The sequence below is a fragment of the Toxotes jaculatrix genome, chromosome 13 (assembly GCF_017976425.1).
Source record: "Toxotes jaculatrix isolate fToxJac2 chromosome 13, fToxJac2.pri, whole genome shotgun sequence".
Lineage (NCBI taxonomy): Eukaryota > Metazoa > Chordata > Actinopteri > Toxotidae > Toxotes > Toxotes jaculatrix.
Window position 1 is genome coordinate 20509292 of NC_054406.1, and position 25638 is coordinate 20534929.

Consider the following 25638-nt stretch of genomic DNA (forward strand, 5'->3'; position numbering starts at 1 on the left):
AAGTCACAAGGAATGACTAATAACTGGATAGGTATGTCTGAGGCAAGGGAAAACGCTGCACACAAAATGGAAGCACATTTTTGTGCTCCATTTCTCCTTCATCAAACATCACAGGTTCAGCAGCATCAATGGAATTTAGTCAGACTGAAAGGAAAAATGTAAAAGAAAAAAATCTACAACATCAGTCTTTCTTTCGTGTTCAGATTCAGTAGTAGCAGTACTGTGTCAGTGTACTGTATGTAAACGAATAATTGCCACAGGCCAAATGCCACCTGAAAAGCCTGTATGTTGTAGTGGTAGTTATTTCATAATGAAAGTAGGGTGTCAACAGTTCAGTCTAAGGCCTGAGTCAGAAGATGGAATGGAAACATCTGCTTTTGGTCACCAGACTGCTGCTATCATGTGCCTCTGAAAGAAACTGAACTGCTACTTGGAGTGGAACACAAAGAGAGCATTATTTTGAGTGTGTGTGTGTGTGTGTGTCCATGAGTGTATGCTGCGCCAGCAGGTATGTGACTGAATGCATCCTTACACAATTTGTGTCTGTATTATTTCAGCGATCATGAGTCTCATAGTGTCATGAGTACTGATGTGATCCATTATTAATCAGGTGAATGTGCAGAGGAGCTGTTTACACATGCACTGTGCATTGTGATTGTACAGAAGTTTGACAGAAATTAGGTTTTGAAAGAAAACATTCTGGATGTACTGACGCTTCTGACAGCAAATTTTCAATAGCTCCACTGTCATTATGCACATAATATTTACACAATGTGCACAAGCATTTACAAAAGCTTGTTTAGGGTTTTGTGAAAGTCACAGCTCAACATTTTTAGGTGTATTCTGATCCTTATCCAAGGTCACACACAAACTAGTGGCCGTACAGGTAGAGAGCCTTGGCTTTTGTTGTGTGTACTGGAGAACTGTTTTCTTTTTCTGGGTTTTCTTGGCATGAAGGTTACCAGGGATACTCGCAGGTATTACTGAGAGGATACAGGGAAGTCTGCAAGTTTAACCTGAGGGACGCAAATTCAACAGTGTCAGTAATCTCCTTGGACTGCCGTGTAGTGTGACACAGAGGATGAATCCTGATGGCTTTGGTGATCCCCTGACTTTTCATGTGGTGTCACCAGCAACTCAGTTTCTCAGTACTTTTGTTTTTGACCAAATTCCTGCAAAACTGACATTTCCATCAGCTTGCATCAGATAGTGTATCTCTCCACGCTGGATGCACATAAACGAGACTAATATACATTTGTTTTTGTTTGAGTCTGGATTTGATCCCAAATAAGCATATTTGCCAAAAGCTGTTTAATCTTGTCAGAGTGGAAAAAGCCTCTTAACTAGCAATGAGACAATCAAGACGATCATGATACAATCCTATCTTATCACTTCTAAGTTGCGTATGTGGCACCCTAATCCCCCTCCTGTTCCAAGGTCATATTTTAACAATGCTGGTTTCCCATCTGACCCCCCCCCCCCCCTCCACTCCTCCACCTGATTAGGGCCATTTGCTTAGACTCAAAGCTCTGGCTGCAGCAAAGACTTATCATCGTTCCTCGACACCCACCTGGTTAGTGTTAGGGAGCTGCCATGTTAAGTGCTGTGGCAAGTGGCCCGGGCTGGACCACGTGGGCTCCAGATAGATGGTGTTTATTTACCGCTGCATCTGTTTGCTTGCAGAGACACTGTGCAGAGCTTGGCAGCACGCAGATGGCTGGCTGGTGGCTTCTCAACAAAGGCCGTCATCCATGCTTGCTGCCCCCCGAACCACACAACATCCTGCTAAAGCAGCAGAGCAGAGAAAAAAAAAACATGCCAGGCTGCACCAGGGGGCTTGAAGCAGCTGTGAAAAAAATAAAATAAAATAAAGAGCAGGACAAAAGACAGAGGGTGGGACATTGCTCTTTGACTAAAGGAGGGAGACATGAGTGTCTTAGAAAACCGAGGGATGGGAGTGTGACAGTGGGCATCGCTGTGAAGAGTGTATTTACCAGTGTGCCTGATTCCCACTCACTTCATCCCCTGGTCTAACACTCTGGAGAGCACTTCAAAAACACTTGACACTCGCTCATTCACAGTTCCCCCCTCAAATCCTGGCAGAGTGGCTGGGTGGAGGTTTTTCACCCAGCCACTCTTTTCAGGCGGGAAGCACACCAGCTCTTGCGAGTGCTTAAACCACATTTTCAGCTTTTGTTTTTGGATTGAAATCAGATGGTTTGTGCAGGAGCGCTCAAACGGTTTCATTTCAAAGACCAGCAGAGTGGCAGTGACCTATATTCTTTCCACCAGTAAAGAGGTTATGTTTATCTGTAAATACTGAAGACTGCGTTCCAAGCAGTTAATTGGGTTTTGGTTGTAATGTGGATGTGGGACTATTAGGGAATATTGCGTTATGTTTTGTCAGCCATAATCATGATGTTGCAAAAGTGCGCTCGTGCTTTAGGGTCACTGGGAACTTTGTCGGGAAAAAAAAACTGAATTGGATCATGACATTCTGAAACAGTTTTCAGCATCTTTCAGCAGTTTAGGTTCAGTGTCACTGTTCTCATAGGCCTGGTTTCCAGCTGTAACAGGCAGCTGGTTTAAGTGAAGACGTTCAGTTAGACCCGCTGCACACTACCTGCTCAGCACCAACAGCAGGGGAACAAAGTTGGCAAATAGCTGCTGTAGAAAGTGGAACATCTGCCACCTTAAAGACCCACCTATATTTCTCCATTTTCCATCTCGTTGTATATGTAAAAGATGTACAATGACAATAAAAGGCATTCTATTCTATTCTATTCAGGAGTTGATTAAGTTGTTTAACAGTGATACTGCATTGTCATTCATTAGGTCACTATAAACACTGCTGGACATGAATGCTTATGTCTCCTGGGTGTATAAACTGGGAACTGTCAAACGTGACTTTCTAGATTGTGTAAAAAAAATTAAAAAAAAGCAGCCCCCTGGGTCATTGACACCATGCGTGCCAATGCAGACAGCTCTGAGCTCTGGCAAGAAAAAAAAAAAGCACAAGGTCAGCCAGGAAAAAAAGTTGAACAACGGAATGCAACATACTCCCTAACAGCACCACACTAGACTGCCTTGTAACGTGAACACTGTATTTCTACTGTTTACCTCAAGACCAGAGAATAAAACAGACTGTTATAAATGTCCAGAGCTGTAAAACCCTGTTTCATAGTCATGACTTAAGTAACTATAAGAAGCTGCGGAGGATTGTATTTCATCATCTCAAATGTACCTTGAACAACACCCCCCCCACACCAGTGCAGCCTCTTGTGCTTTTTACGCAGCGCTGTTTTCAGTCTGAATGCCCATTTAGCTCTCAAGAAGTCATAAAATTTTACATAAAAAACAGCGCTCAGGGATCCAGATAGATCCTTAAAGGCCAGTAAAAGATAAAAGTGCAGATACTTTACATGTGGAAGTCAGGAGCAGTGATCACAGGCACTACATTACCATGAGAGTCCCTGCGCTGGATGGGTTCCCCTTTTTGTGGTTATTAAAAAGACATATATTTTAATGGCTTCTTGTCTGATGCATCGTTTCGATGTGCCTGCTCATACTCACGGTAATTTTCTTGGAGTGCGACGGTAATTGATTGCCCTGGGTGAGTGGGGGCTGGGGCCGGGGGTGGGGGGGGCACTTGCCACGTCGCTGTCTTTCTAAATCACATCTCGTGGCTCGCCGGCCTGTGTGAAGACCGCAACCCCCTCGACAGACACGGACTGTCACTGCACTGTGACAAATGACATACACACACACATTTGAACAGATTGTGGACCATCCCCCTTTTTATACCATTACTCTGTACCACCCCCCCCCCCCCCCCCTCCTGCCATGGGGCTAAGTGTTTTTGTATCATGTGTGTATGTGTGTCTATAGAGACGTTCATGGACCGCCTGGTTTCACCCTCACACACCCACCGTGACTGTCTGCCCTCTCTCAGTGAAGGCACTTAGCACTGACGGCATTTCAGCACAATTAGCCAGAGCTTTCAGAGATTATAAGTTGCTCTTTCAGACGGTTCAGTACAGTTGGTATTTTTCTCTAAACATTGTGAGCATCAAAAAGGCTGAATTCTTTGGTGAGACTGTGGCCATCACAGTGGGTAAAATCCTCCATCACTCACCTGGGATAGGTGCTTCAGTTAGGTTGGATGAGTAAGGCTCAGGTAATGCTGTGTGTTGTCCAACCGACCATCAGACAGTGTCTCCTGGAAGACATTCATAATGTTGCACTGTTGGTCAAATGTAATGTGACAGAAACTGTTGTAAAACTTTTTTTTTCTTTGTTTTTTTTTAAATAGAGCTGAGAGTGAAGTTAAAGCCTGCCTTACTGACTCTTCTCCACACAGCTGACCAATCATCGATCGGTCACCTCTATATGTGACTAATTCACATTTACTGTGGGCAGATCATTTGATTTTTCACATTCGAAAATCACAGATTAAACCAGTTTCACATGTAATTTCATGTGACACATTCACATCCACATTTCACTTTTTAAAAAAACTGACATTGTACAGATGTGGTTTCTGACACTGCTCATGTAACTCATTCAGTCAAATGATACAAGACACATTTGATTAATAATAATAAGAATGTAATGTAAAAACATCACTTTTTTTCTGTCACTTTTTCATTTCTTGTTTTGAATCACAACACTGTCCCATACCTGATGTCGATGTATCAGGTCTACTGGTCCACGAGTAACTGCTGTCTGTTTTATCTCCTGCTGCTGTGTTCAGCGATGGCAGCTTTTCTCTGTGGAGCAGCAGACAGAACAAAGCTCAGAGCTCTCTAACCTCTGCCAGTCAAACACTCTGCACTGTCCCCGCACTGACTCTCTAAACCCTAATGACAGACAAGGTTAGGATCAATTCTCCCATCGCTGGTTTCATTTTACATCTTTTATTATGGATTATAGCTGCCAGGTATGAAGCAGGAAATACAGAGGAAAGTTGATGGTAACTGGCCCCAGTCTGTGCCCAGGACCCCTCTCTTCTTTGTTTCATCATTAGTGTTTATCTGAATCTTAATTTAGTCTGTGAAGTAATTAACACTGTCACTGTCAAAGTTTGCTTCGCTAATTGGATAATCACACTTGATGAAGTGGAAATTCTCTTATATGTATATTCAGTCATATGATGTAGGTCAAAGATGTAGGTCAAATGTATGGAGTGATTAATGTCAGCCTGTTAGTGCTACCTCTCATCGGAGTTATCAGCACGAGGCCACAGCTGACCAAAACATTCAGTCTCATGCTGTGAAGCAGAAAATCATATTGACGCTCTTTTATTTTGATGCAGTGGGATGGTCAGTGAGGACAAGATGTGGGTGAAATGTGTCCTATATGTCTCAATTAAAAAGATACATACAGCATCTGAACTCCCTGCTCGTGACTGATTTGGGTCTGAGACTATGTGCAGCTAACAATTAGAAAAAAACTGCAGTCTGAAAGTAGGCCTCTGACAATGTGCACATCCAATAAAACAGAAAACAGATACTGGACCAATGAAACAATGTGAAATCCACATCCACCACTGATGTTTTGATCCATGTGCTCTTCTTCAGGCTCAGTCAGTACATCATTTCAAACGGAGACTAGTTCAAGGGTCTGAAACCCTGTTGATAAAAACAGATACGATATTTGAGTTGGACGCCAACCAGTAGGACTCTAAACCATCCACTGGGTTAATACGTGATTATGGAGATAAGCCATCAGTCGTTGGATGTTAGCATTAGCATCATTAGCAGTAAGCAGCGTGCTACAGCTGCAACTCTTCTATTTCCTCACTTGTGAAAAAAAAAACAAAAAAAAAACTGGCAGAACACTCCGGCAGCAACACTGCACACACCAATGGTCAACACATTTTCTGTCCCTTTCTCTCGTCATCCCTCTCGAACTCCAGTCCTGAAACCCTGGCTACTACATCCTTCTCCTCACATTCAAAGCTTTACACTGTGACATTCCTTCTATGTATTTCTGTATCAGGAATAAAACCCAGTCCCGCTCTCACTTGGCATCCTCTTTTTCCCATAGAAACATCTTAGTACAATATGGGATCACGAGCCCCGAGCTTCAGGGCCTTCAGGCTCTGGAGCACCTTCTCCAACCAGTTCAAAGCAACTAGCTTTTGTCCGTCCACATAATGCTTCTCATGTTGTTTCGTCTGATTCAGAGCGTTCAGTGCCGCAAACCTTACAAACAGCATTTCAGCCTGCATTGTGTTCCCTATGCCCTTTGTGTACATTGCAGTTAGTGTGTGAATGTGCTTGCCTCTGGGTCCCTGTGCAAACCTCAGTTCACAGCTCTGATACACCACTTTTCCTGGTTTCAAAATATAAAAATGGCGGTGCAACAATGAGAGCTGAGGAGAGGCTTCGTGAGCTTCTCCATGTTTTCTGCTGTTTAAGTAGGCCACTGTTTACAAAATCCCTCATAAATTTATATATATATATATTTTTTTTTTTTCTCTATTTGTAGATCTGCTTTAAAGGTTTCCAACCCTGGCTTTAGTGTGTGACTATAAAGGGGGTTTATTGTAAACTAGGGCAGAGGATGTGACTGTTGTGCTGTCAGCGTTGACAATGGGCCCAGCTCTTTCTCTCCAGCTTTACTCCTTATTATTTTAAAGGGGAAGAGACTTGTGATGTTGGGATGATCACGCTGTGTGTTAAGTAATAAACCTGGTTGGTTTGTTTGAATCCCCTGCTGTGACAGACTTCAAAGATCTGCACCTAATGAAGCAAAGGACTCCATGGACTCCAGTCTCTCAGGGTGCACTTCACACACAACGAGCAGCAACAAACCTGGGCTTTGTTGTAGCTCCTGCCTGTTTTGTACAAAAGCTAAAATGCGCAATCGCTGAAAACCTCACAGAGAAGTTACTGTATGATTGTGGGTCACAGAGCATCGTGAGCTCATGTCAGAGGAAAGCTGGATCTCCGATGTGAAAATGAAGAAGCTATAAGCTCTGGATAAGGTAAAATAATTGCTCCGACCAATCGCAGACCGCCTTTGATGCTGCTGGTAACATTTCCAAGACAAAAGAGCTCACAGGTGTGAAATGTGCGTCTCTGTCTCTCTGATTGTGCCGACGCATATTTTTTAGTTTATTCAGGATGAATTCATTAAAAATAAATTAAACAGTTCAAGGACTATTTAATCTTATAATGGGACGTCGAGTATAGATTATATTTAGGACATTTAAAACGAAGCAGTTAGTCACAGTCTGGAGTGAACACACAACAATCTGAGAAACGCAGCAGCACAGAGACATTACAGACAAAACACAGACAGGCATTAAAATATGTTTTGGGTGATCGGATTGCAATCAAATAGTATTTGACCACATGAGAGTACTGAGGACGGACTGTGATCTGATCGGCTAAACCACCTCCGGAGGTGGTCAGGGACGCGGTCATGACTGGATTGTCCTCTGGACAGTGGAAACACTGCCAATATTTCTCTCAGAAATATAGATGGCTGGAATTATAAAGAAGCATTAAATGGAAATATCCAGGTAAAATAAGTACATTGCTTTACTAAATGTACTTTGTTGTTTTCAACTACTGATTATAATGTTATATTTGATAGATTAAGTGAAAGTAAATTAATAGCTTTCATGTTGTTTTGTTTCATTTGAAAACCTCTCAGCGTGTCTCCAAGTTCTGAAACCAAACCTACACCCACAGTCATATTACTTTACATGTCTGACCTCAGCTTACCCCAGCCTAGCTGTAACAGGAAACTAGTGGAAATGGGAAATTAATTTAAAATGGCCACACATATCAAACAAATCCATTTGGGAAACACTGGAGTTTCTACAGCCACTTTTGTTTTCTCCCTTTTTGAGACTTTGCCAGTGGAACAAATCTGACAGCGACTGGTTCAGCTGACAGAAAAAGTCTGCAGCTCCAAACTTTCTGTCTGGATCTACGGCCTCAGTTTATAACTTGACAACTTGCTGCAACCAGAAAAACGCTCACAAGCAGCAAAGTTCTGGTGTTCCTCCTCAAAGTGCCTTTTATTTCATTTCAATCCACCAACATCAGCACTTCCTACAGTGATCAAAAATCATCCATTTGCATTCTTCATTGTGGACGCTAATCCTAATCCTTTGTTCTCCTCCAGCTGTTCGAAATGACCGGAATAAGAAGAAGAAAGAGAGTCCAAAGCCGGAGCTGGCAGAGAGCTACGAGCTGACAGCCGAGCTGGAGAGCATCATTGAAAAGATTCGTAAGGCCCATCAAGAAACCTTCCCCTCCCTCTGCCAGCTTGGCAAATACACCACGGTGAGTTTACTGTCCTGCAGTGCCTGAAAAACCTCTTTCTGCAAGTATACGTCTGTACGGTGGATCAATCCAAGTGCACCTCGTTTTAAATCATAAACATAACAGAGCTACGCTGTCTCTTTGATGCTGTGACTCTGTATTGGCCAGTGACATGCTTTGCCTCTTTGATCCGATCTTACAGACTAGCCCTGAGTGCAGAGCTCATAATGATAATCAATCTCTTGTACTGTACTCCAAATCCCCGTCTAATGCAGCTCCTGGGCTCAGATGTACACCACTGACTGTCCAAGCAAATCCTCGCCAGCACTTCTTCTACTGCTCTCAATACTCAATATTGATTTTGACATTAAGCATGATAGAAAGGCCGTAAAAGTCATGCATCATAATATCAATGTGCAACTAACATATCAAGCCCCCGGGGCCGCCTGGTATCAGGATCTGTTCACCCCAGTTTTCACATGGTGAAACACGGAGAGCGGAAATGAAAAAAATGTTTTGTTAAAAATCGAAGGCGTTGTAGCTTCCAACACCAAACCCTCATCAGGGAAATTCTTCCCATCTGGTTGAGGCAGACACCGCCTCTAGTTTTTGACATGTCTGAGAAGTAGAATAAATACAGCTAATCCTCGTTGCATCATTATCTGCTTTTGTAAATCGAGCGACAGATTCATGCGCTGAAATGGGAGCTAAGCTGGGTGTCGGGAAAAATAAATAAATAAATAAAATGCTTGTCAGGGTTTGTCTGAGGGCTTTATTCTCCCTGTCATCTCCCAGCACATATCAAGGTTGGAAGGGTTCTGTGCTGTCCCTGAACCCTCAAACACTGGGCCCCGCGCTAAACTAACAACCCATGAAAGACCCAGATAGTGAAGGGATGCTAATCCACACAGGGCCTTGGAGCAGAATCGCCCTCGCCGTCTGGTCTCAAAGCGCCGCGACCCTGTACAAAAAAGGACTGCACATCCCCCTCATCTGAGTGACAGTGAGCTTCTCCTTCCCCTGAGGGATGCTTCTGCTCTCATCATGACTCAGTGCAAAAGTTAGAGGTCACACAAACGACAAGACAAAACCTCCAGAGCGAGTACCAGCACGTACTTGACACTGCAAACCCTCATTGGACTGAGCTTTGTGATGCTTTGTCAGACAAATAGTTGGAGCTGTAGGACGGCTGATGGCTCTATAGCAGCAAGTAGAGATTGCGACACTTTGATTGACACACAGGCGCGGCAGCATTGTGCAGGGAGCAGACAGCATCTAATGTGTTTGTTTTTAAGTTGACTTACATATAGGTTACAGTCGGCGGGAGCGAGCCGTGATTGACAGAGGAGCTCTGCAAACACTCTTTTGTAGGGAGCGTTGGAGAGCGGGGGGGGGGCGGGGGGGTTGGGGGGTGTGCATGGTTAATGATTTGGTGGAGCTTGTTTTGGAAATCTCATGACACCTGTCAATCACGTAAAATACTGTTTATACTAAAATAAACAAATCTACTGAGAAGCTATAATGTGCGGTAATGTCTCTCTTGTTGCGCTGATGAAAATCATTCAGCCACTGACAATGAGCCGTAGCGCAGAGATGGGTAAGAAATGCTAAAACAGAGCAAATTGGCATACAGTGCTGCTATGAGCTCTCCGCTGTGCACAGCTGTACGCTGCTGCTGCTACTGTCATTTCAATGTACAGTCAGCTTCCACCTCCATAACTCAGTTCCCCCCCCCCCCCCCCCCCCCCCCCCTTTCAGTCCAGACACAAAGCTGCTAATTGCTGTAACCCTTCTCTACTCCACCCTCATCCCATTCAATTTCCCATAAGACACTTCCTGATTTTTTTACAAAATAATCAGTCTGTATTGAAGCAAAATCCATGGTTGCAAATAGCAGGACATGATAGCAAAAATATTGCTCCCCAGTTATGATATAAGCCAGTGTTTGCTGTTTGTTGGAGTGGCAGTCAGCCCTCAGATAAAGCCTTAATCTGGATCAGTGGTAATTATGCTTGCTCACAGACTGTGAGAAGTTCCTTATTATTAGTGATTGGATCCTGATGCGCCTTTTGAGTCCCCCTCATCGGAAACAGAAGAGAAACTCCTGCGCCCCTAGATTAGGTTAAAGCTCCAATTATGTGGTGAAATATTCAAATCCTAGTCTGCAGTGATTTAGGAGTTCATTGCTGGGTTAGCAGAGATAGCTGCGCGAGTGAGAGGGCTTAGCTCCACAATGAATAATGCTTCATTGACAGTGATGGCGATGAAAAACGAGCCCGGCAGTTTCAAAGACAAAATAAAACATTAGCGCTCGGTGGGGCCCGGCGGCTCCAGGCGGCGGCTGCTGGTGTACAGTACACGGCCCAGCCTGGAGATATTAGCCACATTACAGTCTGTCCGCCATCGCTATCTATCACAGGTGGCGGCTGCTTTCACTGCCTTTTCCCTTTCTGCATCTGAGCACACGAGCCTGCTGATGTACTGCTCGGCGCTCATTTCTACACAGCCAGCTTCTTTTCTAACGCTGCGACTTCTCTAATTTGTTTGGATAAATGTTCCTAAATGAAATTAGAAATCCCCGGCAACTTCCTTGTTTCGCTCTATTGAATTATGGGACTGGTGTAATTGACTGAAATTGCAGGTGGTGGTGGAGGGGAGTTTGAAAAAAAAAAAAAACAACAACCGAGAATTATCTCACCCTCCTCCCGCCTCAGCTCTTCCCTCTCCAGCCAGAGGGAAGAGCAAGATAAGTTGCTTTAATATCAGCCACCTCCAACCACCACACCAACATATGTGCATTGTGCAAACACACTCTGCCTCCCTCACACGCACACACACACATCACAGCGCCTCCGCCTCCTCCATCCCCATCAAATCAGACGTCAATCAGTGGAATGTGCATCCATAGTGCTGTTGTGTCGACTGCAGCTCGTTGTCTGTGATTTAAGCACGGCCCTAATGTGCCTCTCACTTAACCCCAGATCATATTTAATGATCTCTCTCTCTCTCTCTGTCTGCCGTTCCCTGTCTCCCTTTATCTCCCTCGCTCTCTCTCTCGGGTGGCCACACAATAGATTGTTTGCTCGTGACAGTGTCCAGCAGCTGTGGTGCTAACTGCCTCACAGTAACAACCTCAGGGGGATTGATGTGCTGTGGAGACGAGGGCCGCTCTGGCTGTCTTCACAGACACTTCAGCTGGCTGGTCGGGGGCCGGAGGGGGCTGCTGTGTTCACGCCCTCTCACTCTAAAACAGCTCCTGGGGGGCTGGGCTTAGACTGCTTATGGGGGTTTAGTAACCAGCAACAGCAACTTATTATTTACTGTGTTGAAAAAAAGTTGATTACACAAAGCTCCATGAAAACACTTAAGAATCAAACGCTCCTGTGACAGCCAGCTGACAGAAACAGATATTTATATGACGACATATTAATGCTTATGTGTAGAGAGGCGAAGACACCGTTGAAGAAAAAGAATCAGGTGGAAAAACTGACCACAACTGCAGGAGTCCACAGCTCTAATTATTTAAAGTTCGGGTTTCCAGCAGTGAGGTGTTCAATTCCACAGGTATAAAATTCAAATAGAGGCCAATGGTGACAACAGGATCATTGTCTCTTCTCTCCATTGGCAAATAAAAGCTGAAGCGGACACTAATCCTATGTAGAGGACCACGTAAAGGACTTTCTTTAGTGTGGGTTCCTGTGTGGAGTTGTTGGTCTGAACTTCTGTCCTGATGAGAATAAAACACAAAGACAAGTTTTATGAAATTTGGCATGGATTGATTACATAACACGCCTCGAAAATCAGCTTTAATATTCCTCTTCTCTGAGGTTTGATATAGTTATGTAACGCTTCATTTTCTTTGAGCGCTTCTTCTGTCAGTTTTATTTATTATTTATCTGTTTATACAATACATACTTTACATTCTCAAAGACTAGAAGCCAAGAAACAGCCAGATTTAACCAAATTAAAAATAAAACACACAGAGAGAGCATGTTTTTTGGAATTGGAGATACTTTGCTTTATGGAGCTGACTTTCATACAGTTGTTTATGCTGAATAAAAAGCACGAGTGTCCAAGGAGTTTGTTTGGAAACACAAAGCATGCTGTAAAAATGTCTCTTTGCAGTCGTATTCATTATGTGAAAATAAAAAGCCTATGCAGCAGTCAATTACAGCTGCACAAGGCTTTGTTTCTGTCTCTCCTGAGGCCTGTGAATCATGCTCTTTACAATCCTAACACATAACAGCGTGTCTGCAGGGCTGGGCCGTGGCACAGAGCTGTTTGATTCTGTCAAGAGCACTTTTTATTTTATTTCTTTACTGTTTGTTTATATGCTCAAACTCTCGCCTATAAAGCTGTTACTTAAAGAAGAAATCAAAAAGAGGGGAAGCAGTGGCTCTTTTGTGCATGAACTAACAATGAAACAGCACACAGATGCCCAAGATACATGTAGTAGCCGAGTGTCCATTACAGTTTAGGAACTGTATGTTAAAAGGCCTATATTTCGAACACAGTTTTCTAAATCGATGTAAATCTACTCAGATTAAAGCGGAGACTTAGCACTTTAATTTAGTATCTTTTATTTTATTTTATCAGAGCCTGATAAACAAAAAATGTGTAACTGTCCAAATACTTCCAGTCTGTAAAAAGAATAGTTTATAGTTAAACACTAGTTTCTACAAGTGCCTGACTAATAACATGGTCATGGCTTATACACAGTATTAACCTGTCACACATCAGTCAGCATCTGTGTATATGTCAGTGAAGAAGCTGTGAACTGTATGACGTCATTGAGAGAGCATGTCTTCACCAAAGAGTTTGTCCACCTGGGAGCACTGACAGGCTTATTGTTACACTGTAAAACTACACACCTTCATCACGCTGATTTAAGAACCACATTTAAGGGAATGTTGATGTGCTAAAACATACACTGGCTGATAGCATTAGCAACATTTGGACAAAATAATCTTGACTCCCAGTCCTTTTAACAGCTTTTTGATACAGGTCAGCTGAGTAGATTCTGTAAAGACTGTCCCTCCTCACTGTGTTAGGTGTCGGTGTGTGCCCTCGCTACATGTGGAGACTCACTCATGTAGAGCAGATGGGCTATTCCATGTAAACCATCGGAAAATAAAATGGTCATCAGATGCTCCATCCCCACCATCAGCCAGTACACCACAGCTTTCCTCTGCTGCACCCAAACAATCCCCCAACTGCTGCTCATTCTCCTCTGTCTGTCACACTATCTTCTGCTCTGATGGCCCTTTCTTTCCCTCTTTTTCCTCTCCCTTTCCAAATGGTTTGCTGCAGCCCTAATCCACAGTAAACAGTAACGAAACATTTTTCTCAACCCCTGCAGAATCAGTGCTTTGAATGCTCCTCTTATCCCGTGTCTCAGGCAAACTGCTGATAACAATGAAGCTACAAATTAAAGGGGAACATTATTCTGGAGTATAAGAAATGCTATAGGCATGTAAGAGAAAGACAGACAGAGGCGGAGCTTCTTGAATAAGTTTCTAACCAGTGAAGGGGAACGTTGACAGTGTTATTTTTGGAATGAAGTTCTGTTTGTCTGTTTGCAAGGATTCCACTTAAAACTGTGTCCTTATCAAGGTCCTTAACAAGGTAAAACACAGTTTTAGCCACCAGAATTAAATTAAGATAAAAGTAGTTTGCTTTTGTACTTTGAGCCATTGTTTGTTTTTAACTTTTGTGAACAATTTTCATGAGTCATCTTTTTTTTTTTTACAGTTCAAGTTGTGTGATGCAAATAACCTAGCTAGCTATCTAGGCCACAAAAATGTAGCCTACCTGTTCCTTCAGTTACCTGTCACATGACCCAGCCCCATGCTGTAGTTGCTCCAGAGTCTACTTGGCTACAAGCTGAGTGTCTTCCCATTTAAAATCTAATGAGCCTTGAGTAGTAGGAAAAGCAGAGGTGTTACTAACAACATTAACCATGGCTGTCTCAGTGACCCATGGCCCATGGAATTCAGCCATCATTCATTTTCTTATTTGCAGCACATGACTCCCATGAACACAGACGAACTCAGACCCGACCCTGACCTGAGCTTTACACCCGTCTGGACCCACTGGGTTCAGGTTAGGACAGAAGAACCCTGATCAAAACATCCTCTGTAAACACTCAGCGCAGCCTGTATTACCAGTATTAGATGGTAGTTTAGATCATCTATTAAACTGTGACCTGTTTACAACCAGTCTAACTGTTCATGTTTAATGCCCTGTCATACTCTGTTATTATGTTGCCATGTTCTCACATCTTAGTCATCACTTTTGTGAGTATATTGTTTCCTCTACTAATAGCAATAAGAAAAAAAAGAGCCATGTAGTAATAAACTGGAGTTATCATTTAAAACTACCATTGTTGAACACTGAGGAATGTGTTTTGTTTTGGGTTTTTTTGTTTTTGTAGACATCTAAAAAAACAATCAAACAAACAAACAAACATGTCAGAGGTGGACAACTTTTTTACAACAAATCCTACGTTTGTTCCCACTCTCTGAGGCGATGTATAGGGGGTCTCTTGACATAGTGCCACCACAGAATTAGGTGTGTGTACCGGGTCATGGTGTGGTTAGGCAGAAAAACAATTTGGTTAGGTTTAGGAAATGATTGTGGTTTGGGTTAAAATAAGTCCTTCAATAAAGTTTGTCATCATGGTTACAGTAATGAAGATGAGGTGGAAAATGTGGATTTCGTTGCTCTTAATACGTCACCTGACTTCCTCCTTTGCCCCCGAAACTACCAAAGCAAGACTGATTTTTAATCAGTTAAAGCCATTAATCAACAAAGTGATGCATCAGTCTCACCTTAGCTTACCCATCACCTCCCTTGAACCAAACTACCAGAATTCATTCAGCTCCTCTTTCCTCTCATCTTCCACAGCACCTGACTGCTCACCAATTACTTAATTGTCCTCCCTTACAACTCTCTTTCCTCTCTCTGGTCTCTTACATTGCTTTTACTTCCACTTTTCCTCTCTCTGCACACGGCGATCAGCTGTGTCTTTATTGTTCCCTGGCTTTCACCCAGCCTGCCCCCCTCTGGTGTTTGTGTAGGTTCTGGACGGTATAGCTGTATTAATGGCACCTCTGGCTTCAAACCGCTCTGCACTACCTGTCACAGCTCTGTTTCTGCATCCCATCATTGCCAAAGCATCCCACTGACACTGTTATGCTCGTTATTGCAGGGCCCAAGCCACCCGGCTCAGCTCGGCTCAGCTCAGCGTATTCACAACAACAATCCTGCCAATGTTTTTGAGAGCTCAGGTCTTATGGAGCCTATTTACTGTATGTAACTGTGACACATATGGAGCAGAGTGAAGAGGGTGCACTGAGGAGATCATTAGCTACGGTCTGTGCAATGACGAAAGTGGCTGCCTCTTCCCCTGACGCCCTGTTCTCTGTGTGTGTGTGTGTGTGTGTGTGTCTCCCTATGTGCGTGTTTGTGTTACAGAACTCGAGTGCAGACCACCGTGTGAGGCTGGACCTGGGCCTGTGGGACAAATTCAGTGAGCTGGCCACTAAGTGCATTATCAAGATCGTGGAATTTGCCAAACGAGTGCCTGGCTTCACGGGGCTGACCATCGCAGACCAGATCACGCTCCTGAAAGCTGCCTGCCTGGACATTTTGGTGGGTGTTACTGCTTTTGTTTGTTGTTTAGGGAAAGTAACACTAGGCTTGCAGTTGTAAAAGAATAAAAGTGTAAGAATGTAAATACTGTTCATTTAAAAATTTTAACTGCTGGACACAATGTCTCTTACTACACTATTAAACTTGCTATACACCACCAAACAGCAGACAGCCTCAGTTAGCAACTAGCTCACAAACAGTGCAGCGTTTAGCAGCTCAAGGAGTGTGGAAGAGAAACAGAGCTAAAACAGAGTGAATACTGGACGTACATTCAGACACAAACACAACTCCATGCAAATACTAACGTTGCTTCATAACTACTGGATGTGTAAGTAACCATCTCCTTGCCAACATGCTCACAAAATCATCTTCAAAGGTGATGATATGTCAGGGTTGTGTTCACAGCTTGTTTCTGCTGCCCCCATGTGGCCAAAAAAAATCTGTATTTTTTTTTTCCTCCTGACTTGAACAGTACAGTAGTAGAACTCTGCTTACAGTTGAAATATCTGAATACTACACACATTATTTATCAAAACCATACATTCACCACCAGTTGAGTTCTGTCATCATCTATAAACCTGGCATGCATTATCAGTGGATCAGCTCAAACTGGCCATTAAAATCAGCCTCATGTTCATAATAATGAGAAGAGCCTGTTTATATAAATGTCTTTATCTTAGTAAATTAGTAACTGTTGTGACTCTATGGCAATAAACAGTAAAGCAGCACTTACAGTGGGTTGCTGATGTTCTGGTGTTCCAGTTATTCTGAACTGATAAATCTGTATGTTGACATAAAAGAGCATCTGTGATGGTTTGCATAAGGCTTCAGTGCACAGTGTTCCAGTCACAGTCACTTTCCTACCTTTTTATGTATGTTTGTAATCACACCGTGAACTAGTTTCTCTTTTAACAGCTCAGCTCAGCGCAGGATGCACAGTTTAGATGTTTCTTCAGCGGGAGAATAAACGCTCCTAAAATATTCAGTAATGAGCTAAAAACCCCTCGTTCACAGCAGTGAGATAACACAGTTACATAAACACACCTCTTTACTGAACAGGGAGTCATCTGCTTCAGCGTATTGTAATATTTATTTTCTCATTTCCTTCTTGTTCCTTGGTGTGTAAGAATCTATTAATTCATTTAGAGTCTGTGGTGAGTTAATAGTCTCAGATCTCTGGAGGATTGGTGGGTTTAACCTCAAGTCCAGCTCCGGTTACACCGATCCTCAAACCTTATTGGGTGACCTCCTCAGCCAGCCAATGGGAGTCAGGAAGATCCAATTCATTGATCATGCCAGTCAATTCAATTCTTCATGTGGAGTAGTTGTCTGTGGTGGAGATTAGATTACGCACACACAAACATTTCAGCCCCTAATCTTTTTTGGGACGGTTGCCTGTTTTTTTTTTTTTTTTGGTTTTTTTTTTTTTTCTTTTGATATTGGACAGTCACTCTTGCTGCATTTGTTAATGATGCTGTGTGTTCTTTATGGAGTACAGATGCGGAAATGTCTGCAGAGTCTGCTGGCTGCCAGCGGGTAAATGTTTGTTTGTTATTGAGGAGTTGTGAAGTGGAGCGATGCACTGTACTAATGCAGCCGCAGTAATGAGATGGAAAAAAGGCAAAATGGCTGTCTCTCTTCCTCTTCTGTCTCTCTCATGCACGCCTGGCTGTCGTGGGGAGGGGGTATATTTATGCTAATTTAATTAAGGATAGTTTGATTCATTTTGGCTGCTGCATAGTAAAAATAATAACAATAATAATAAAATAAAACTAATAAAAATACTAAACCTTGATTAAAACAAAGCCCTTTCTTGGGTCTAAAAGAACCAAAGACCTAGTTACGAGACACACAGAACTAGTTAAAGACAAAGGACAATAAACTGTAGCCAACAACTTGTTAACATTTACAACTACAGATTGGATGGATTACTGCAAAAAGCCCTTTCATAATAGAGCACCATCATTCATAACTGCATTATAACCAGATAGAATTGACACTGGAAAAAGGGATTCACAGCCTGAGGACAGTGGTCAGACTGGTTGGAGCAGACAGAAAGGCTACGCTAACTCAGATAACTATGTACAACTGTGGTGAACAGAAAAGCTTCTCAGAATGAACAACATGTCCAACCTTGAGGTGGATGGACTACAACAGCAGAGACCACATCAGGGTCCAGTCCTGTCAGCCACGAACAGAGACCTGAGGCTGCAGTGGACATAGCAGCCAGGATCAGAGACCTGAGGCTGCAGTGGACACAGGTTCACCAAACTGGACAGATGAAGACTAGAAAAACATATCCTGGTCTGATGGATCTGGATTTCTGCTGAGGCTGCAGATGGTAGGGTCAGAGTTTGGAGTCAACAGCATGAATCCATGGACCCAACCTGCCTTGTGTCAACAGTCCAGGCTGTAATGTTTTCTTTATGGCCACATGCAGCTGATGAATCTGCAGAAATGATGTGATGAATCATGTCAACATGGAGCAGAATCTCAGAGGAAGGTTTCCAACATGTTGTGGAACCATTGAGAGCAAAGGGAGGAACTACCCAGTATTAGAATGGTGTTCCTAATAAATTGCTCAGTGAGCATATATAATGAGCCATTAATAAAGCTATTAATTTATAAACACAATTTATAAAGAAAGAAGTGAGTTCTCCCTGGAGCCTGGTATTTGTGTCTTTAAAAGCCATCAGCTGTAACAGAGGAAGTGATGTACAGGATGATCTGCATGTTGTTGAGGGCATGCAAAATCTATGATTAATGCATGAAGACGCATATTAATGGGAGGTGTAAATGCAAAGTAGCTAAATAACATCCAGACATATCCTGGATAAATGAATGCTGATGAAAATGAGCAATAGTTTGTGTTTGTATTTGTTATTCAGCGTGTGTATGTTTTTAACAAGTGCGGTTTTTGTGACAAAGCCAGACTAAAGAATGGATATCTGAGTTTTTATTGACCAAGGCGTACTTGTCAGTTGTGACAAAGCAGTGGAGCAGCAGTGAACTCCCAGGGACACAGAGGTGAGAAGTTGAAGGCCAGCTGTGATGACTTTCTGGCTCTCGCTCAGTCATCAGCATCCGTTCACCAGAACATTTCTATGGTGAAGGGCGTAGATATTGTGCGCAGGGGCTGGGTAAGAGAGAGTCAGAGTAAAGATCAAACACTACGTGTGTGCGTGTGTGAGTGTGTGTGTGTGTGTGTGTGTGTGTGTCTAAGCGCAGGCCTGGCCAGCCGGTGTGAGTACCGCCAGTAGCCATGTTTTATTCTGTTTCATGTTGCAGACACGCCTGCCACTCACTGTCAGAAGCATCCCACTCACATAGCTTCAAAGGATACTGTAGGCTTCACATCCAACGTCAGTTGCTTCATTAGGTGTTCACACACACACACACACACACACACACACACACACACACACACACACACACACACACACACACACACACACACACATTCAGTGCAGCAGGGAGACCCAAAGGTTATTTTCTTTGAGTATGTGGAAGGTCATTGTTTTGGCTGTGCTGTTGTCTCTGCTGCTCTTTATGGGAAACTTGTTAGACTTGCCTCAGACTTCTGACATACAGTCTTATTGTAGAGTCTAGATGAGACTGTGAGAGGTTAGTTGCTGTTAGTTATGTGTGGGCAGTTTGATTGTCTTTGTTTATTTTAGGTTTATCATTTCGTTCTCATTAAACTGTTTGGTTCACCCCAATTAAGTGCAGTATTTTCTTAAAGTAGAATGAATGTATTTGTTGGCCACTTGGGGGCAGCAGAACAAGCCGAACACAACATATGACATATTGTTACCTTATGAACGTATCATTACAAAAAAAAGAGAGCAACATCTGGAATCATTTGGAGTCGAGTCTCCAGACTCTCAATATTTGCTCTTTTCAGCTCCTCTGTCTCCTGATAGAAACATCTGGCTCTTTACCTGCTGACTGTAACACTGTACCTAGCTGCTTCATTTGTCTGGCAGCTGTTTGGTAGTGGGCAGGTAGTAAACAATGGGTTTATCACAGCTTTCTCACTTAAAACAACTGTCTGCTGCTGCTCTAAATGAGGAGGCTAATATGATCAGGAGTTTGTGTTCCACAATATAATGCTTTATTTTCTGGGTTATTTTTGGATTATAGCAGGAAGAAGAGTGATGCTTTTAGTTTGGCTGGTCCAAAGTAAAAGTTACTACTAAACAACACAAAGCACAGACACACACATAAAGACATTCACCAATAGATCTAATACTATTCTGTAGACTGAGGACTTTCACAGAGTATTTAGTGCAGTTAGTAGTAGTATCCAAATAATAATAATAATAATTGACACTAATATATGAGAAAAACGCACAATCCATGTCAGTTTTTGCAATAAAAACTGCTCAACTTAAAGATGTTCAGAGCAACTTCACCTCTAACTTAAAGTCACTTAAAGTTTCCTGTCCACTAACTCCCTGCTGACTGAGCTTCTCTCTGCCTTCCTTCCCTCCCTGTCAGATCCTGCGCATCTGTACGAGGTACACCCCCGACCAGGACACCATGACCTTCTCGGATGGGCTCACACTCAACCGGACGCAGATGCATAATGCTGGCTTCGGCCCACTCACTGACTTGGTGTTCACTTTTGCCAACCAGCTGCTGCCCATCGAGATGGACGACACGGAGACAGGCCTCCTCAGCGCCATCTGTCTCATCTCCGGAGGTGGGCAAGCAGGGGCAGAGCACTGGGCATTTAGTGAGGGGAGAGGAGGAGACAGCGGGAAAGAAGGACAGGATAAAATTAGAGCTGCAAGCAGCTTTGAATGGGCTCTTGCCCTTTGAGCCCGCAGGGGGAGTCGCAACCACGGTGTAAATGCAGGTCATACGACATGGCTTTGAATTTGTTGGATACAGAACCAACGAGTTAAACATCACTTACTGTCTCCCCCAGTTGCATACTTGTGTCATGCATGAAGGCAGGCACATGCACAGATAAACCCAAAAGGGGCCTGAACCCCTGCCCTTTTTCTCTGACTTGACAAACTTCACAATACAGCAAGAACTGGATCTGGTGAACCTGCTAGGAGGAGGTTGACCTGTTGTCTGTAGGTGGCGCTATTACTATGGCTGAATATTGTCATGTGGATGGCTGTTAGGCCAAGTCTCCAATCAAACATTTGAAGTTCAGGGCAGATTGAACAACATATATTAGAGTTACAACAGCAACGCTTTCCTGACTGGCTATTAAACCGACCAGCCTTTTAAACCTGGGACAGCTTGTGCACAGCTGCTTTAAATGACCTCTGCCTGCACTAAAACTTTTCCTCAGAATGATGTTTGCTCAGCACAAATAAGTTAAATCAAATCATTCAAAACACAAACTACTTGAGTTAAAAACCCAAGTGCATTTGGTCTTTGCGAACAAAATTGGTGCATTTGTTATTTAGGTGACATCCGATCACAGGTGGTCACTCGAGACCTGTAGAGGCACAGTTTAAAGCCAGGTCTGAGCAGGACCTGAGGCTGTTTTTCTGTTGTGTCACATCTGTTGTCTTGGTTTTAGCTAGTATCTCTGTCAGCCAGTGACATAATGGTAACACAAGTCATTTAATTAACCATATAGACTATATAACTCTTTTGAAGAAGAAGTAACATTATTTTTTTCCCACATGAAAAGATGAGCTCATAAGCAGTAAAACACACCTTTAGCAGCTTTACCCAGTGTTGCCAACTACTTTCAGTGGAAATCAGCTAAGGCCTGTTTGAAAGGCCTGCTAAATGTCACCAGATGATGCCATACGCTAATTAGCATATTCATGACATCAACGCATCGTATCTGCATTATGCCTACCATCAGCCTGTTTCAACCCTTTATCAGTTTGCTTCTCTCCTCCTCTCTCTGCTCACACACTCACACTCATTTTAATGCAGCTGAATTCACAAGAAATTCAGAAAAAGTGACACGAGTAGTAAACCTCACCAGGAGGAAACACAGGCTGTGTCTGAAATCACTCCCTTCTTCACTCATTCACTACTCACTCCACTGTAAGGGACATCCAGGAGTTCACACAGTAGTGACCAGTAAAGTGAGATTTCAGACAGTGATCCTCATTACTTTGTATCATCACTGATAACTGTAGAGTTACGCAGCTGTCATTTTCACATGTTTAAAATACAGCAAGTTAGAGTAGAGGCTCCATAATGTGAGGAGACTACACAGACATTAATGTAGGTCACATGTTGTCTCATTTTACAGGTAATCTAATGATGGCATCTTTAAAGCTACTCATTCGATAAATTCTCAGGAAATAAAGGGAAATTAAAGTGCCACTGCTCTGTACTTCCCACTTGTGGCTGCATGCAAAGACTTTCTCTGTCTGCGTCGACAGAAAAACAAGGGAAACAGCAGCATTCTCACTGGTATTCAGTGTGAACAGTGAGCACATTCAGAAAAGATAAAATATACATTTCTCTACATGGGTACTGATTTTCACCATGTACAAAGGTATCAACAGAATTAACGGTGTAAGTGGAGCTGCCATCCAGTTTGGGGTGAAGGCCCGCCAGCCTCCACCTGTGTCTGAAGCCAGGGTAACCACAGGTTGCTATGCGTGAGGCAGCTTTACTCTCACTGTCACACATGGGACGGAGAGAGTTGATGTACAAGTATGTCACAGAAGCATCAATTAGCTGAGTGGAATGCTTAAACTGCCCCCCCCCCCCCCCCCCCCCCAGAGGAAATGAGCATGCTCTGCTTGTTTTCCACCAAGATACCCAACGCATGACTAATGTCCTCATGACAGGCTACACGCACATTAACACAGAAGTCTCTGTCCTGTTCTCCTTCACACACACACACACACACAAAAAAGTTTCACTGTATGCCCACTAAAAGTTACTCAGCTTCAGCTCTAATTATCACTCTCCCCTCTACCCATCATTTTCATCAGTGCTCAGGCTTCATCACTGCTGGGTTTTCCTTCAACAATATATATTTATATACTCAATCCCTAGAGCCTTGGCAAATATTACAGGCTCTTGCATAATCCATGGAAAGTGTGCAAGACACCTCTGATTGCATCTGTAATCATGCACCTTGACTGCAGGTCCAGCAGCGACTGATTTCAGTGCACACACTGCCACCCTAAGGCCTAATGGTGTGTGTGAGTGTGTGTGTTCAAGAAAAGACACAAATCTGAGTTCTTTAGTTGTCTTGCTTTGCCTGACCAGAAGTCAAACACCCAGAAATTTTCAAATGACAGAAGCCTTTTAGTAACTTCAGCTCCATCCAGAGGGCAGACAGGAAAAATGTGAACCTATCCTATCCTATAGAGGACGTCCCATGTTTCCAAAGACAGCTAAGCTGAATTCTGAAACATACATCTTGAATGATTTTAACCATCAAACGAAGGTAGTTATCACAACCTGGGTGTTATTTGTGTAGCTCTGGCAGTCTGTTCTATCAGTTATGACAACATTGTACTCACCGAGAAACCCCTAAATGCGTAACATCACAGAATAAGCCCAGTGGTGGTATAGCAAACACATTAGATCTATTTTTCAGTTCTTATTTATTTATGTATGTATGTATGTATGTATGTGGATCTGAGATCTCAGCAGTTACTTTAGTGTGTACAGTATTATCTTAACCAACTGCCAGTGCTACAAAAATAAATGACACCCACGTTGTAATACAGCATTGTTTTCCTTTGAAGCTTCTTAAAGGAATATTAAAGGGAATCTGAGATCTGCCCTAGTTGAATGTAACTGTAACAAGGAGTCAACTATATTATTGTGAGCTTGCTAGAAGATGTTATTTGTAATGTTGCCTTCAGGGTTGGAATCATGCAAAAGTTTAAAATGCAACACCTGCTACCTTGAACACTTAGCTAGGGTTGGTTAATCTGCTGGACTCTAAGATCCAAATGGTAGAGAAATTATGATGTGATGAAAATATAATTAAGACAGGTCTTCTCCACATGGCCAGTGGCTGAATATGATCGATGAGAACGTCAAATAAAGCCCATTAACATGATGAATACACAAGAACTGCCAGCTCAAAAGTCTGAAACAGTTTTTCAGGGATTTGAGTCAGTGTCTGCCTTCAGAGCAGAGTCTGTGGAGCATTTGACCACTGAGTCAATCCTAATAATCACTAAGTGGTCTTTGGATAGATGTATGGCATAGACAGATATGGCACCTGCAGATCAGTTGTGACTTTAAATCCTCACAGAGCAGTACCAGCTGAACACTGCCAGTCAGAAGAAAGGATTCAGATGAGTGTTCTGCTCAAGTTATCCAAGTGTAACCATCACTGAAATTCTTCCACTGCAGAAAATGAGATAAACTTTCTTCTTAATCAAAGCAGGCTTCACGCTGTGATAAATGTATCAGCCTCTAGCTTGTCTACATCTGATAAAGCAAAGACATGGATTTGTCATTGTTGAACCCGAAGTCTAACTTGATTTGTATGTTTATGTGTGTATCAGATCGTCAGGACCTAGAGGAGCCCTCGAAGGTGGACCAGCTCCAGGAGCCACTCTTGGAAGCTCTTAAAATCTACGTGAGGAAGCGTCGGCCCAGCAAACCGCACATGTTCCCCAAAACTCTGATGAAGATCACAGACCTGCGCAGCATCAGCGCTAAAGGTGGGAAGGATACGTCACCCTACACTCATATCAGGCTGCTGCGGTAACGAAACACAGTATGGCTTTGAGAAAGAGGTCTGCCTTCATGTCAGTGACTGATAATCCTCCTGTCGATCAGCACGGTCTAAAATCTAGATGATGGAAAAGCAACGGTGAAATTACAGAAAGTGTCAGATACAGCAGGATAAGTGACAAGCAACAGAGCGAGCACATTACCTCAGCTTTACCCTCTCTATACTGGCTGCCTGTAAAACTCTTGACTTGAAATATCTGATGTTAACTTTTAATGCACGTTCTGGACTGGCTCATAGTGCTGAGCCTTTAACCCCATTTGAGCTCGAGTGTACTCTGTGAGCCTCAGATGTCTCTACAGTACCTTCCACAGACCTCAGCACCTTGACTTTGGAATGACCTGCCTGAAGAAATGATTGAAGACTTCCCAGTACTTTATCTCTGTTGTTTCTTTCCTTAAAACCCACCTTTTAAACTTGTCCTTTTATGATGTTCCATTAGTTTATCTGACTGAATTACCAGCTTATTGTCTTACTGATGCTTTTACTGTTTGTACAGGTTTTATTTGTCTCCTAATTCTTTGTTTTTAAAGTATCATGTACTCTAGGTTTTACTTTCTGTTATCTGTTTGGTCTCTTTTAAAGCAGCTAATGTTGCTTTTAAAGTGGACAACAGAAATTATTGTCATAAATATAGAGTTTCCTACTGCTAAAGGGTTACAAATGTTAAAAAATGTTACAAAAGATGTCGGATCAAGAAATCGACTCAGTGGTTTGTAAAACCAGCAATGAAACCAACCTCATTTTGCCTTAAAAACTGCCAATGACCAAAAAAAATCTTAACACTTTCTGTTTGAATCAGCCAACTGCATCTGATGGTTTTCATTAGTGAATGGAGTTTGTTCAGTTGTCATGGAGGTGGCTCAGTTATCGTCATGCAACATAAGTGTGAAACTTGCCATGTGATTGACTATATATGGGAGAGATTCTAAAATATTGTGGCATGTAACACTGGCCTGTCACCCATCATGAAGACCATGAAATGTAGTTGAAAGCTCAAGA

General features: G+C 42.8%; 1 protein-coding gene across 1 annotated transcript in view; it reads left to right on the plus strand.

Annotated features, from left to right (window-relative positions):
- LOC121192112 (retinoic acid receptor alpha-A-like) overlaps positions 1–25638 on the plus strand; it is a 67367-nt gene that overhangs the window by 35612 nt on the left and 6117 nt on the right. Inside the window, exons 4-7 of the mRNA XM_041053675.1 lie at positions 8143–8303; positions 15759–15935; positions 20436–20640; positions 24407–24565. Coding sequence (XP_040909609.1) covers positions 8143–8303; positions 15759–15935; positions 20436–20640; positions 24407–24565 — 702 coding nt within the window. The remainder of the gene's footprint in view (positions 1–8142; positions 8304–15758; positions 15936–20435; positions 20641–24406; positions 24566–25638) is intronic.